At 52.5% G+C, this 15696-nt stretch overlaps 6 protein-coding genes across 6 annotated transcripts; 3 read left to right on the forward strand and 3 right to left on the reverse strand.

The window, feature by feature from the left end:
* Window positions 1-1265: 1265 nt before the first annotated feature.
* On the reverse strand, window positions 1266-2883 carry TRIVIDRAFT_198436 (uncharacterized protein; the record flags this gene model as incomplete). Its single annotated transcript, XM_014104205.1, has 5 exons — window positions 1266-1736; window positions 1841-1968; window positions 2086-2239; window positions 2791-2800; window positions 2873-2883. The coding sequence occupies 5 exons, from the start codon at window positions 2881-2883 to the stop codon at window positions 1266-1268; spliced, it is 774 nt and encodes a 257-aa protein (XP_013959680.1).
* Window positions 2884-3177: 294 nt separating this feature from the next.
* TRIVIDRAFT_72591 (uncharacterized protein) lies at window positions 3178-7744 on the forward strand (the record flags this gene model as incomplete). The annotated part of the gene is made up of 3 exons (XM_014104206.1): window positions 3178-4303; window positions 4784-6664; window positions 6729-7744. The coding sequence occupies 3 exons, from the start codon at window positions 3178-3180 to the stop codon at window positions 7742-7744; spliced, it is 4023 nt and encodes a 1340-aa protein (XP_013959681.1).
* Window positions 7745-8639: 895 nt separating this feature from the next.
* On the forward strand, window positions 8640-9755 carry TRIVIDRAFT_167717 (uncharacterized protein; the record flags this gene model as incomplete). The annotated part of the gene is made up of 1 exon (XM_014104207.1): window positions 8640-9755. One exon carries the CDS (start codon window positions 8640-8642, stop codon window positions 9576-9578), a length of 939 nt encoding a protein of 312 aa, XP_013959682.1.
* TRIVIDRAFT_85262 (uncharacterized protein) lies at window positions 8962-10807 on the reverse strand (the record flags this gene model as incomplete). Its single annotated transcript, XM_014104208.1, has 2 exons — window positions 8962-10152; window positions 10227-10807. The coding sequence occupies 2 exons, from the start codon at window positions 10716-10718 to the stop codon at window positions 9802-9804; spliced, it is 843 nt and encodes a 280-aa protein (XP_013959683.1).
* An 839-nt stretch (window positions 10808-11646) lies between these two features.
* Window positions 11647-12641, forward strand: TRIVIDRAFT_189279 (uncharacterized protein; the record flags this gene model as incomplete). The annotated part of the gene is made up of 4 exons (XM_014104209.1): window positions 11647-11676; window positions 11743-11767; window positions 11839-12517; window positions 12578-12641. 4 exons carry the CDS (start codon window positions 11647-11649, stop codon window positions 12639-12641), a joined length of 798 nt encoding a protein of 265 aa, XP_013959684.1.
* A 674-nt stretch (window positions 12642-13315) lies between these two features.
* Window positions 13316-13543, reverse strand: TRIVIDRAFT_33022 (uncharacterized protein; the record flags this gene model as incomplete). Its single annotated transcript, XM_014104210.1, has 1 exon — window positions 13316-13543. The coding sequence occupies one exon, from the start codon at window positions 13541-13543 to the stop codon at window positions 13316-13318; it is 228 nt and encodes a 75-aa protein (XP_013959685.1).
* Window positions 13544-15696: the final 2153 nt, after the last annotated feature.

A 15696-nucleotide genomic window follows, 5' to 3' on the forward strand; every position in this document is an offset into this window, starting at 1 on the left:
CCTAGGCCAGCATAGTTTCGGGCCTCGTGAAATCGAAGTAGGTGGCCCTGGTCCCGATTAATTTCCAAAACAGCCAGGGAGGCCAGCTAAAGTAAATGAGCCAACCTGTACCCCATACCAATGCCTTCCATACAAGCGCCATATTAGGCACGTGTATGATCTACCAGCAGTGCTATGCCCCCTACGGACAACATTCCCCGTAACCTTGGAAGAATGGAGCACAGCAAATATCGTTCAAGTATCGTGGAATCTGCAGGACGCTGCAAGGTACGCGTTAAGGTGTCGAGAGCGAGAAAATAGCCGAGCACCGCCATGGTGGGAGACTTGATAATTAACCTGGCGCAGGCACCTGTACTCTGTTGCAACATCATGCCCGTGTGCTTCTGTTGAGAGGGCAACTGACACAGCAAAGTCTCACCATACCGGGCCGTAGCGTAGGTGACTCGGCGACGTGTACCGTATAGGGGGGGAAATAAGGTAGACATAGTCCGTCGTATGGGGTACCAATAATAATGATGATGACGGCTCGCGCGGGCCTTGAATGACGACCGAATATTGAGACTAGCTTTGGACCAACAATTGCGAATCCTCCCATCATTTCCTGGTGAAGCAATGTATAGTGGCTGCTCATCGGCCGCCGTGGCGAGAATCATCCTGGAGCTCCATACGAGTACTTGGATGGGTACAGAGCATGGTGGTCTAGAAATATTCGCTCTAGCCAGGGTGCTCCTCCTGTCCACGCATGCACTTGGACTGGCACGATTTTGGATAATGTCGTGAGGGTGGCCCTGACAGGGATGCAACAAGGTGACACCGGTCGGTAGCCTTGCATATGTGATATTGCCGTGCATCCACGCTGGCTTACAGGTATGAATGCCTCCGCAAGATCAAGCGTCGCCGTCCACTTTCAACGGTACGTGGGCGAGGGTCCTCCCTATTAGCTCTTGGGCTCGGCACGGAGTAGTCGTATATTCGCAAGCTGCTATTATTATGTTATGCCGCCCCAAGACTGTTGGCTCTTTACATAATTTAACATTCCTCCTTCATAAGAAAAGGCCGGCGTACTATCCCATACAAGGTAAGAGCAGGAAGCCCCATGCTGGAGACAATTTCTACCAGTCTTCAGTCTGTCACCAATCCGGGTGCGTTGGTAGCCAACCGTATCCCGTACGAGCGAGGAGCGGGCACACTCATGCTGCCGTATCATATTTGGTCTCGAACCGGAAAATGGTGAAACAAAATAAAAAAAGCCACTGGCCGGAATCCTACGCTTTGCGGCCGGGAAAGAAACGCCACCGCGCCATCTGCCAGACCAACAGCAGTTGTAATACTGGTGCCTTTGAGCTGAAGGGGGGAACCTGACAGGCCACCGGGTTATTAGGAGTGGTATTAGCCACTCGTATGGTGGGCGTTTTTGGCGTTGACTGAGGACCGCTAATCAGGACTGGGAGTAGCATGCTGGGAGTGGACGCTTGGGCCATCGCGGATGATAGAACCGACACAGGCCCCTGGCCAATGATGCAGCGCGCTCCCTCTCTAGAGGGGGAACAGGCTTGCAGGGGGACAGGGTGAAGAGAGGAAACAAGCAAGTCCTTTGCCTTCAGCTTCCAAGGAGAGACAATCATGGCTGCTGCGGCAGATTTGGGAGGGGCTTGGGGGCGCTGTCGGACAGCTTGCAGTGGCGCGCATATGCGGCCATCTGCCGACGTATTCTCGTACGAAGCAAAGCTCAGATGCTGTATTGTATAAGGTAGTGTTAGATTGCAGGAATGATATGAGAAGGGACGAGAGATGATATGGGGGCTGCTTCGAAAGCTTGAGCGAGCACCACCAGACATACCTGCTCCCAGCACTTGACACTCGTAGCCCCGGACAAGCAGTAGCAAAGCCTCCTCTGCTTGGGCAAGTCCGTAGCCAGTCCAGACAGCCCTCCATCTGCCTGGCCCTTGTACCCAAGCTTCCAGCGTCCTGGGATCGCCTCAATCACAGGCCCACATGGGCAGAGTCGACCCCGATCGCGCGTCAACCAACCAGGCAAAGTGGATGTGGACAATTAATACTCCCTGCCTCCTGCTCTCCCGGTACCCTGGCGGAATACCTCGTCATTATCTTTTCGTCTCGCCGTCTCCTGTTCTGCGCTCGTCGTTATCGCCGTTTGTCGTGTCTTGTCGTGCTGCTGGCTGCTCGAGCGACAATCTTCAGCTTCATCCACCACACAGTTCGGAGGAGCGTTGCCCGACTAGAAGCCGGTTTTGCTTTTCTTCTTTTCCGGTCTCGGTGTGTGTTTCAATGGATTAAGAAACACTCAGAAAAGCACCCACGAAGCCTTTCTAGGCGGTTTTGCTTCTTTCCTTCCCTTTTTCTTTCCCTTGCGTCCTAAGGTGAGTTTCATGCGGCAGGTGCCCTCATGCTGCCAGCTGCTCTTGTTAGCCCTGCCAACAAACCTCAAGACAAACTGACGGGGTTTATTGCTTCAGTTCTCTCCGTCTTTTTTATTTAAATTGTTGCATTAGCACTTCATCGCGAATACCGGCGTCGAAACTCTTTTGCTACCGTTCGGCATCTCCGTGTTTCATTCCAAATCCCTTTCGCATTCGACTAGATCGAGTAACCGAGCCGTTCTTTGAGAAGTCGACATATCCTCCATTTTTTGATATCCAGTGCTATTTCGTTGGATTTGAGGCGGATTTCTTTCAACAGTCTCGACGACTTCCTTTCTTTAACGAATTGCGCATCTTATACCTCGAAGACAAATTGACGCAATCAACAGCCCGTTGTCGGTCGTCTTACACTTGGACGCCTAGCCATTGATATTAGCACCAGCCACCGGCTCACGACGATTTGTGGCGTGTATAGTGTTCAGAGGGATTACCTGTCAGACATTGCGTGGGGTCTGCAAGCACTGTAGAGCACCAGGAAAAGAAGGGGCCGTCTTGTAAGTCATTCCCCTTGCATTGGATGTCTCACGGCAGCGAACCCTTGTGCAGCCCGAGACACCAGAAATAGCTATCATTTTATACGTGCAAAATACTGACATTGGAATCAGAACTTGTTAACGGGAGAGGCTGAGGCTGGGTGAGATAATTTTCGCCCATGAAAGGGGCTGGTTATCAACCGGCTGGTATCCGTCACATACGGGCCTAATATAGTTAACTATATTCAACTCAACTAGCAGCAATGTCGGCCTGGACAGATGACGAGTACATGAATGCGCAGGCCGCAGTTTCGCTGCCTCCACGAGAGTATGTTCCTTACAGAACACCTTCGACCAAGTCAAGGAAGTCGAGACGCTCAGCACGGTCAATCACCCCTCCAGCAAAGAAGAAGATTTCGCCGTCGAGAAACGGAAATGCCTCCAAGCGTTCCTCAAGGGATATAACAACCGATGAGCAAATAAGCATCCTCGATCCACGACGTTTCACCCCCACGCTACATGCCAACTTGGTGTCTGAAATCTTGTCACTAAGGAGAGACCAAGAAGAAAAGGTCAGGGTTATTGAGAGTCTCGAAACTGCACTACAAGCAAGTAGGGAGGAGCAGGATACTCTACAAGACAGTTTAAATGCCGCAGCCAAAGAGACACGCTCGTTGCAACGGCAACTGTCTTTGCTCGAGGGTGGAACTTCTTCAGCTTTGGGAGATCTTTCACGAGAAAGAGACGAGGCTGTCGATTCAGCGACTGATACAAAGAAGCGCTTAGACGCAGCCCTGAAGAAGATTCGTAACCAAGAGGAAGATTCTGAGCGAGTTCATGACCAGTGGGCGGAAGAAAAGGAGAACTGGGAAGATGAAAAGCGCAAATATGAGCGCCGAATCCATGTGGCGGAAAGCCGCCTTAAGATGGTGCTTGATGAAGTGGCAGCCTATCAGGCTAATCACGCAAATGGAGCTGCTCAACAGGGCCGTGGCCACGAGAGCGAGGCAGAAGACAGCGGTAGAGAGAACGACACAGGCAGCGTCAGAACAATGAGTCTCACAAGCAGCATTCGTTATTCCCTGGCCAACGGGCCTGGCCTTTCTCTCAACGGCTATTCACTGGCAGATGAGCTCAAATTTGATGATACCGATGATCAAACAGACGTCGACGGACGCGAAAGCGTCTTCTCAAGTCCACGACAACAACATCGGCGAACATTTAGCCGTGAGAGTGTCATTAGCAAGCTTCACCGAAGGACAAAGAGCATAGAAAGTGTGAAGCGTCCTGGCAGCGTCGCACGCGGTAGGGTTTTCATGAACCAATCAGTTCTAGAGGCTCTTGAAGGCGAAGACGAAGAGACGGAGGGAGAAGACTCTGCTCCGGCCCGTACTCGCGCTACCTTTAAGCCATCTTACGCTGACGCTGGAGTTCAGTCTTCTCCTGCTTCCGAGACTTTGTATAACAATGCTGGAGTTCAGTGCTCTCCCGTTTCCGAGTATACATACAACAACGCTGGAGTACAGTGCTCTCCTGTTTCCGAGTATACATACAACAATACTGGAGTCCAGTGCTCTCCTGAATTCGAGCATACATTCAGTGATGCAGGCGTCCAGTGTTCTCCTCCGGCTCCGGCTCCTACTCCGGCTCCCACTCCTACTCTCAAGCCTCTTTACACCGACACAGGAATTCAATACTCTCCCACTCTTGAGCCCTCATATGCCGATGCAGGAATTCAACACTCCACCGCTTCCGAGCCTTCATACACTGATACAGGAATTCAATACGCACCTACCTCTGAACCTTCATACACTGATGCGGGAGTTCAGCACATAGTTACTTCTGAATCTACATACGCTGATACAGGAGTCCAATACTCGCCTACCTCTGAGCTCTCATACGCCGATACAGGAATACAATTTTCTCCACCTCCTTCCCCTATACTGGAAGTGATGACATCTCCCGAACCGGATTCTGACATTTCCGAGGTAATTGAAAAGAAGTACACAGAGACACCTCCACGGTCATCCGAAGTCGAAGCAAATCAACGAAAGAAGAGAGTTAGTCTACCCCCTGCCATTGAACCGCCTGCCACGCCCCGGCGTATGGTGTCATCAGCGTCGCAGACGGTTGAGGTTCCATTAACCCCCCCGAAGACACCAAATTCAGTATTCGAGCTGCCCGAGGTTTCACCTATGGAGGTCGAAGTGCCAAAGCCTGAACCGAAGATGACGACTTCTTCGACACAGACTGAGATTCCTGCTCCTATTGTTTCTCCTATTCCGCTACCCCCATTGGATATCCCGAGCATCAGCATTCAACCACCGACTAGCCGGCCTACCTCGCCTCACTCTCCGAAGCTACCCCAACATTTCAAAAACTTTGGCTGCCAAGTCAACATTATTGTTAAAGGCGATATGGTTGACTCATGCTCTCAAACAGAGGCAATCCAGACAGACAAGAGACTGGCTCTCCTTCCAGCCCATCTTCAGCCCTCTTCTATCACTTCCCGCCCTACCTCGCCTCATCCTTCGGGCATTGCTGTTCCCGACAAGAGCGTCAATCCTCTTGCTGGTGGCTTACCTCCTCGAAACCCTCGCCGGCTGGAGAGCAGCCGCTATAGCACCGAGCTTCCGTCTTCCCCCATCAGCTTCCCGGTGGATGACCATGATTTGCATGACTACAACGATGATCTTCTCCTATCGGGCCAACGCGCTCCAATAATCCCGCCTCGTCGCTTCAGCAGCCTGTTCTCTGGGTTTTACACCGATTCGGACGAGATAGACGAGTTTGGTGAGCTGGATTTGAGCGATTCTGAGTACCGGACGGCCCTGACGGCCCCAAGACCTCCATCTAACTTGAGCCGAACGGGGAAGCGAAGTTCGATTGGTACAGTGGCAACTTCTCCAGATCAATACTCTAAGCGCTCTGGTAGGACGTCTGCAAGATCGGTAAGGAGCAGCGATCTGTATAGCGTTGGTGAAAATGAGACCAGGTCAGGAAGATCGAGTAGGCTCAATGAAAAATCGCCAGCGCCAGCGCCGGGCCCATCAAGCCGCAACAGCGTCACGCGAAAGGCCACCATGGCCCAGACCGGCTTGGTTAACCATCCCACCATTGTTGAGCCCAAGAATCAGGCACCATTCCCCATCCCTGCTCGAGCCAGCTCGCGGAAGCCATCCATCAGCACCAGTATCCCAAGTGATGGACGCAGCACTCCATCAAGCACTAGCTGGCATCGCCGAAGTGGTAGCCGTACTTATTATGCTAATAGTGTTCACGTTCGTCGGGTTCGCTCCGCAAACACTCTGCCACGCCATGAACGTCATCAGAGGACAGGCAGTCGAACACCGCCTTTGTCACCCTCCACCGAAGCCCCTGAAAGTCCTGGCCTCCCTCCCCTGCCTCAGAATGATATCACTACGCCACGCAACCGGGAAGGTAGCACATATAAGAGGCATCGCCATCAGCTATCCAACAACACCGTCATGACCGCCAAATCTGAGGCTGTATCCCAGGCAAGCTCACAAACGCCGGGAGTCGTGGATGCGATTGCTCAGACCATGGTTGGAGAATGGATGTTCAAGTATGTTCGTAGAAGGAAATCGTTCGGCGTTGGTGACGCTGCCCACAAGGATGAGAACAGCAACGATAGGCACAAGCGATGGGTCTGGGTAGCACCATATGAGCGAGCTATTCTATGGAGCAGCAAGCAGCCGTCTTCCGGTAGTGCTTTGTTAGGAAAGACGGGTCGCAAGCGTAAGTGTATGCCTCTGAGTTGCATATGTTCATTGAGTGCTAACATGGTGAATAGTGGCCATTCAATCGGTCCTCGATGTGAAAGATGACAATCCAGCACCTAGGGGTGTTACAACACCCATTTTCAACCGATCAATCCTTATTCTCACACCACAGCGAGCACTCAAGTTCACGGCGCCTACAGCGGAGAGACATTATCTCTGGCTGACGGCGTTGTCATTCCTGGCCCATTCTTATCAAGCCGTCCCCGATGTCCTACCTGCCCCTCCACAACAACACCTCTCGGTTAAGCAACACCCTCTCCCGAACTTTGAACCGCCACGCCCTACGAAGCTGACGCGAGGAGGAATACGAGATTCCATTCGACTGGCCAAGGGTCGGGCCGCGCCAAAGACAGAACTGGCGAGCATGCCTAGCATTCCCGATGTTCCGACGCTACGAATGGGTGATGTTGCCAGGTTTCGAGTGGCAGAGTCTGTGACTGGGCCAGGGCACTCAAGAGAAATCTCCGTGGACGCCGCCGAACCACCTATGATACCTCGCTTCAACGATCGGACGGGTCACACGCCAACGAATCATGGCCGCAAGCGTAGCAACACGGGAGGCCGTGTTCCCCCGCCGCTGTCTTTCCGAGGCTTCTCAGGCCCTCTTGGTGAAAGCAGTCATTACTCTTCAAACAGCACGGCAGGTGCCAGCATCGAGACCACTGGCTCTTCTGACATCTATCAATCACAGGGATCTACCCCTGCCAGCTGGGGTATAGCCCAAACACCATTGTCGACAGTATCATCTCAGCAAGGCAACTTCTTTGATGCAATAGGCACTGTGAGGATGGAGGCGTTTATTAGCCCTCATGCGTACCAGCAGTATCACGAATATCAAGAAGAGGGAGATGATGACTACAGAGCGCTTGCGCGGAAGAAGAGTAAAGAATTTCGCCGACGCAGCAGCCGGAATCGTCGTCGGGCCCAGCTGTCAAGGAGCACCCGAGGATCCGACGAATTCTTCAGCGGAAGTAAGACAGCAGGAGAGGAAGACTTCTTCCGAGACGATCCCTTCAGGGGCTTTTAAACTGTGCGAAAAGGACACAGACCACGAAAGAAACCAAACATCAACCACACACTCATTACTTCTTTTTTAATATACCAACGATCCAAAGCGGATCAAGCAACACCACGACGGGATACCCTCTTTTTTCGACACTATAAACACCTACATTTTGCTTCAAGCCTTGTATTGATATGAATTACGGTCATTGCCGCTCTATTTTTTTTTTTTTTTTTGCTGTTCCTTTGTTGTTTTCCATCATTCTTCATCTTTGCGGTGCACGGCGCTGATTTTCTCCTTGAATATATATGTCTGTATCGACAATTTTTTTTTTTTTTGTCTGGGGATGGATGCTGGGATTTAGGGGACTCCGAAACATATACAAAAAGGGGTGTATACAAGGCAGGAGGGAGCAATTTCCACAATGATCTCACGCTGTTGGAGGCGTCTTTGGTCTGGATATGACAAGATAGACGTGGAGATGCGGTGGGCAGGATGGCGAAATGAATGCCCTTTCAATAGACAAGATTGGGCGGCCTTTCTCTGGGAACATGGAGATGTTGAGAGAAGGCCAGCATTAGATAGTAAAACCTGAGATTAATATGCTCGTAATACAACGAAATTAATCCTCAATGTCGCGAATATGATGCTACTATAATCAACAATTTCTCACATGCATTGTTCCATGGTCGGATCCAGGACAAACGCCGGCCCCGCCAGAGAAAAAAGATTATCAGTCGGATAAGGAACTTTGAACTTGACCCCGCCATCAACACCTGTGCTGCCACCTCATCTCACGACTGTTTGCTTCTTTCCTTCGGGCTTTATCTCATCTGTTGTTTATTAAAATAGGAATAGAAAAAAAATACGAGAAGGGCAACTAAGCAAACAGAAACCATCATACAAAAAAGACAATAAAATGGAGGCCGAGACATTAGAGCAGATGCAGGCGCGACACCGTCGTGAGCTCAAAGATCTTCAGGGAAGAATCACAAGCAAGAAGAGGAATGCCACCAAGAAGACACGCAAGGGGGTCAATGATGAATGTGCCGAGATGGAGCGTCAACTAAGGGAGAAGCAAACCTCTGAAATTGCAGCCTTGAATGGAGAGGTGAAAGAGGATTTGGAGGATGAAGAGCCGGAACAAGAGGCACAGCAGAACGACGCGACGACCAACGGGACGCAAGTACTGGAAACGGCGACTGCGGAGCTGAAGCTGGAGGAAAGCAACGATGCGCAAGGCCCACAGCCTGGCAAGAAGCGAAACCGACAAAAGGAGCGGCTGGCGCGGCGTGCGGCCGAGCAAGAGGCAGCGATGCTCCACGCCGAGCAAGAAGCGTCCAGCATGACAGACCACCGGGCGCGCGAGAGCACATACATGAAGGGCGAGTTTACGGCTCACGGGCTCAGCGAAAAGGATATCCAGCCAGACGGCCACTGCTTGTTCGCGGCGCTGGCGGACCAGCTTGCGCACAACGGCATCCCGCTTGATGGCGACGACGACAAGGAGCCGGCATATCGGACGGTGCGGAGGAAAGCGGCCGGGTTTATGGAGGCGCACGCAGACGACTTTGCGCCGTTTTTGGAGGAGGATCTGGAGGGCTATGCGAAGAAGATGAGGGACACGGCGGAATGGGGCGGGCAGCTGGAGCTGATGGCCGTGGCGAGGCAGTACGGGGTCGAGATTAGAGTGATACAGGACGGGAGGACAGAGAGGATTGGAGAGGGAGAGGGAGAGGGAGAGGAAGCAAAGACGCTGTGGCTGGCATACTATCGGCATGGATATGGGCTGGGAGAGCATTACAACTCCCTGAGAAGGGCGACGGCGACGGCAGCGACGACTACGACGGCGGACTGAACATCATGACAACATCTTGGGAGTTTTTATTTGCGTATTCATGTTATTTCACAGGTCTATCAGGAGAGCGTGTTTGTCCTCTCTTTTCCCCTTCTAAAGAAGAAGGGAGCTTATGGGGGCCAGCTTCAATCTTACTGCTCGTCTTACCTACATATATATACGGAGCTCTCGTCACCCTCCTGGGGCAGAGCACGCTTCAACGTCAACACCAGCAGTATCGTTACTACCGAGACCACACGGAGATGAAGTCCCTGACGCTCCCATCCTCATTTGTGCCCGCCTTGTGCGTCCTCGGCGGCTTGACGAGACACACGCGGTGCAGCGCATCCGGGTGAGGCTGTCCGGGAGCGGCGCTAGGCTTGACATTGCCGTCGTCGGTGTATTCGATGGGCTCTCCGGGATGAGCGAGGAGGGCTTCGTAGACTTCGGGCCAGACGCCCCAGGGCGGGCCCTGCAGCGAGAGGGGCTTTCCGGAGGGAAATTCGAGGCAGATGAGCTGGCCGCCGGGGGCAAGGAGCTGGGCCATGCGCTTTGCCCACCTGGGACGCTCTGAGGGCTGGAGAGCGCAGAGGAACTGTTTGGGGGGTTTGGAGCTGTCAGCCTTCCCATAGAATGTAGCGTTGAAATGGCGTCTTTTTCTTTGCTCACCGTGTAGTCGTATATCAGGTCAAACTGGCCCTTGCCGCCCTCCCAGGCGTCGCCAAAGAAGTCGCCAGACACCCACGTCACGCGACCGCAGTCGACGCCCTCCTCGACAGACTTGTATTTGCCTTCGGCGGCGGCCTTTTGCTGGTTCTCAAGGGCGAGCTCCTGCGCGCGGCGGCTGTAGTCCAGGCCGACGACGTCGTAGCCGAGCGAGCTCAGCAGCAGCACGTCGTGGCCGAGGCCGCAGCCGGGGATCAGGGCCGATCTTCGGATGACAGCGCCGGCGGAGTCGCGGAGCGGGTTGCCGCGGGGGTCGCGCTCGAGAGACGGCGGGATCAGGTCGGTGCGCTGGGCGAGCAGGTCGGCGAGGGCCAGAGACGGGCCTGCGCGGTCCCAGGGGTGGAAGGACTGGGCGTAGAGAGAATCCCAGGCGTCGTTGTGGGCGGACACGGGCTTGGAGGCGAAGGTCTCGCGGAGTTTGGAAGGGGGGTCCATTGCGGCGCTGTGAATGAGGGTTTAGGGATGATGTATGCTGTTTTTGGTCAGAGGAGAGCGGCGAGATGTTGGTGCGATATGGACAGGAGGATAGTAGAAGTGGTAAAGATGATGCTTAGCCATGGAGTTGTGACGAGGCGAGGCCGGCGGGCTGATTAGCTAAATAGTAGTAGCATGATTAGTTAGTAGCCGCATCGCATCACATGTAGGTAGGCGGATGAAGGGACGTATAGTAAACACTATTAAATACACGCAAATCAAATAAACAGACGCCACTCATTGATCCACTGCTAGAGGAAGCGACAGTAGCCTGGTTGGGGTTAAAATGAAGCCCAGCATTTGCCCTTTTGGCTGAAGCTCGAGGTGATTGATTTTCCTGGGGATGTTTGCCGTGGCGGGGACGGAATCTGGGGGCTCGGGATGTGTGACATGCGAGGGCTTGGATTTATAGGTATTGAGGACTGACTGCTTTTACAGTAACAACTTGGAGATGCAGCTGTATATTATGTCTACGAATATCATGGTATTGATATCAACCTACATATATCCTTTCCATTGCAAATAAATGCCCTTGTTTGCGTGTATTCAAGCCGTGAGATAAGGTACCTATCAAGCTCAGTTGCACCTTTTTCAACGCCAATTGCTCACCCACACAAAAAGTACAAGCCAAAGCCGCGTATCGATAACGCCACGGCTTGCTTAGGTGGGGCCCAAATGGGAATGTCAGGGTACCGCCTACCCAAAGCGGCAAGCGCTCTCGGTACAACAGCTGTGAGCCTCGGCTTGTCAGCCCGAATGACATAACACCATCTCCAAGCATTCCCAAAGTGATGTTCTTCCTTTGTTGATCTTATCTTTTGTGTGTCTATCAAATCAAAGCAATTGAAGGAGAATAACAGCAACAGCATAATTGAACTGTGTTGTCACCATGGATGTCACCAATCTGTTCAGCGTCAAGGTAAGTATCCCGCTAAGCAACCCTTTGATGCACCTTCAAGCCAGCTCACCAACGCGTTCGCAACAGGGCAAAGTCGTCCTCGTCACCGGAGGCACGTTTCCGTTTCACACCCAATTCCCCTAGCCAAATCCTATCGAAAAACTAACCCGTTCTCGCCCACAGGCGCCAAAGGCATCGGCCGCATGATCGCCGAGGGCTTCGTCGCCAACGGGGCCAAAGTCTACCTGACCGGCCGCGACGCCCCGGCCTGCTCGTCCGCTGCGTCGGAGCTCTCAAAGATTGCTGGCAACGGCGGCTCTGCGCACGCCCTGCCCGGCGATCTCCAGGATCTCGCCCAGTGCCAGGCCCTCGTGAAGCGCCTCACTGAGCTCGAGCCTAACGGTCTTCATGTGCTGGTGAACAATGCCGGCGCGGCGTGGGGCGCCGACATCGATTCGTATCCGGACCACGCGTGGAACAAGGTCTTGACGCTCAACCTGCACCGCGTCTTCACCCTGTCGCAACTGCTTCTGCCGCTTCTGGAGAAGACGGCCACGGCAGAAGACCCGGCGCGACTGATCCACATCGGCAGCATCGACGGCATCCGCGTGCCCACCGTGTCCAACATTGCCTATGCCGCTAGCAAGGCCGGGCTGCATCACATGTCCAACGTCCTGGCCAAGGAGCTGGGCCCGCGACACATCACCAGCAACGTCCTTGCGTGCGGGCCGTTTGCTACCAAGATGATGAAGGCGACGCTCGAGGTAGCTGGAGACATGATTCGGAGTGAGGCGCCGTTGCGCAGGATTGGTACACCAGAGGATGTGGCGGGAGCCAGTTTGTTTTTGGCGAGCCGAGCCGGGTGAGTATTTTTCCCTTTCCATGTTGCAAGTCAAGGAGACTGATTTTAATATGAATCCAGAGCGTTCTGTAACGGAGCGTTGATCCGGGTGGATGGTGGTGTGTCTCATGTGTCCAAGCTGTAAACGGGACATGTATGATGAATCTATTGTTACTTTACTTTTGTTCACAGGCAGCGTCATGCAGATTAGGAAAGAGAGATATGAGGGCTGGTTTAGGAGGCGTCCATGACAGCCTCGTACAATTCCATTATTAGCATAGGTGCGGGTATTTATAGCTGGCTATATATATGCAAGGTGAGAGAGATGGGGGAGGAAATAAACAAAAGAAAAGGGAAAAAAGAAATGAAACCCAACACAGCAAACGTATATATATACAAGCCCTGTCTTTCCTGTAGACCAACACCGTCTCATCCATCTGATAGAACCCATGAACCAAAACCGACAGCACAAACACTGAGGCGTTAACACTTTCCGACGCCAAATCTCCCGTGTATATGGAACGACAAACACAAGATGTATCGCAACTTGTAAGAAAGAAAAAAGAAGAAAGAAGAAAAAATGGACCAAGTTTATCGAAACCCAGATCATGCTTTCATGAAAAGAAGACGGCCATCTCAACATCGCCCTATTTCGCAGCCATGGTACCGAAATGATCCAGCGAGTCGAGCCGAAGTCCGACGAAAATGCCCTTCAGCTCGACATTTTTTCGGGGGGGGATTTCCGAGCACAGGCGATCTTGCGGCGAAGAAGTAGATGTATAAAAATAAATGAGAGATGCCAACACGCCGGATCCGTCATCAGATGTTGAAATCGGCAAAGTCGCGCACCATGACGGCGGCCTGCGCGCGCTTGGCGGCCTCGGCGACGAGGGTGAAGTCCTTGAGGAAGGGTTCGGTCGAGGGGGCCTTTGTCTGGACGGGGGCTGGAGCCATGATGGCTGCGGAGGTGCTAGGGGATTGTCTGGTGGACGAGGATGATGAAGAGGAGGCACTTGAGGCGGCGTTGAAGGAGGAGGAGGCGTCCATGATGATGGTGATGATGTGAGTTTGGTGGGTGGTGAGTGGTGTACTTGAGGAGTTTTGAGTGTTGGTTGCGTGTAAAACGGCGATGATGAAACCAAAGAGGGAATGTTTGTTCTAGACGTGGAGAAAATCTGGGGGATCTGCGCTGGGACCTCCTCTTGTGTGTTGTGAACGGCACGAGTATATTCCCAGAGGTATGACGGACTCCCGGAGGGTGGAAAGCGACGGCTTTTTATCCCGAACAAGGCACTTTTGGATGAATTCAGCCGGGAGATTCGCTCTCAGGTGCCTAGTGACCTTTTTTTTTTTCCTGGTGGGGGGTCGGCTGCAAACAATGTCTCACTTTCTGTTTTCCCCTTTGTTTTAAAAGCAGATGGAAAAAGATGTAAGATGAAAAAAGCCCAAAAAATTGCAACGGGAATATCGAGAGAAGAAATAAACCGGGGGGTGTGCGATAGGAGGAGCGGAAAAAAGAGAGGAAAGGCACACCCTTTTTATCTATGGCCTTGAGAGGGCGATTTGCGAGGTCTCGATTTCCGGGCAGTGGGGGGGTTTATTCGTTTCTTACGACTCTTACAGCTATGACGACAGTGCAAGCCGCTAGGAACGGAGTACATTCAGAGCGCTTTTACGGGGAAAAGGGACTTTGGGGGGGACACCGGCTTTGCCTCGGCATGTACCGTAGTGTACCGCTTCCAGAAAGAAATGTGACAAGATTGGACAATGGACGATGGCGATGTTTTTGTGGGCTTCTATGTGTGTATGTATCTTTCTTTCTTTCTGCTGTGTTTCTGTTGTCGAGTGATTTAATCCATTTGAAGAGGGGATTTAAACAGTGAGTGCTGCTTACTACTGGGTAGGTATAGTACTAAGGTACCCAAGACCTCATCAGCGCAGCAACACGCAAGAACAAGACAGGCAAAGACAAACCCCACGCCTTGGACCACGTCTTACAGGGACTGCCAAGGTATTCATCAGGCGGTGCTACTCGGTAAAGGTACCTGCGAACCAACCAAGTACCCAAGGTAATAAAAAGGGTGGGGGTGATTCGATGTCCATCAACGTTCTCCAACTGACCGTCTGTAATATCCGCATCTGCACGCTGCACAGGCCGTGCTTGTACGACCCCCCGAGTGCTATTATTATAATGCGACTGCCGTGACACGCCACGCTCGACCGAATAGGACGAGGCCACATTGTCCGTCTCTTGCATGGGATGATACGTGGTAACTCAACTCGTACGTGCACCATACAGTGTATACCAGCCCGTGCAAAACAGACAGACAGACAGTTCAAGTTGAGCCTAGAAAATCGATCGGATTAACCGAACCCGATATGCGGAGCAGAGCAAGCAACAGCCACCACCAGCTTAGGCAGAAGCGTTTCCCAGGCCCTCACAAACTTCGACTAGCCTATGGTAGTGCTCTTACACTTTGGGCACTCTTACCATTACTAGCAAACAAGTTCAACCCAAATCCGTCGGGCGATCTGCGAATGGCTGGAAGTGTCCAGGGTCCTGGACGTCCCTGCAGCAGGTTCTCATTTCAGGGTCTTCGCTGTCTTTGCCTTACCTTGCCTTGCACGTGCATGTACCTGCAACCGCCGCCCTGCTGCACTCCTTGCAAACACATGCCTACACCTGTACCTACCTGTACCTACCTGTACCTGTATGAAGCCGAAAACAGCTCCAAGACAAACAAGTTCTACTACTCATCACAAAACCAAAAACGAATCGTGCACTCGCACCACAAGGAGCGGTGAGGGCGATATCGCAATTCCCGAAACTAAATCTGAATGGAGATGGGACGAGGCCCCCCCTCTCTCTCTCGTGTGGAGGGAAAATGGAGTTTCGACGAACGATATGCTTTATCTAGGGCCGATTGCCAAAGGGGTGAGAAAATCAGACCAACGCATGCCCACGCACGACTCGCGCGGCTATTTTTTTTTTTCTTCTTTCGTTTTTCTTTTTCCTTTTCCTTTTATTCCCGAACTGAATACGAGTAATACTCTTCTTCTCGGCTTTCTTCCTTTTGGGTTACCCCCTCCCCCATCCCTTCTTCCCTTGATGGCTACATGGTGCATGATACGGGCTGCTGCAGCTGTGGGTTGCAGCTACATGACCTGATTCTGATGCCGTGTTCGACAATCACGATATC

Source organism: Trichoderma virens (assembly GCF_000170995.1).
Source record: "Trichoderma virens Gv29-8 chromosome Unknown TRIVIscaffold_3, whole genome shotgun sequence".
Lineage (NCBI taxonomy): Eukaryota > Fungi > Ascomycota > Sordariomycetes > Hypocreales > Hypocreaceae > Trichoderma > Trichoderma virens.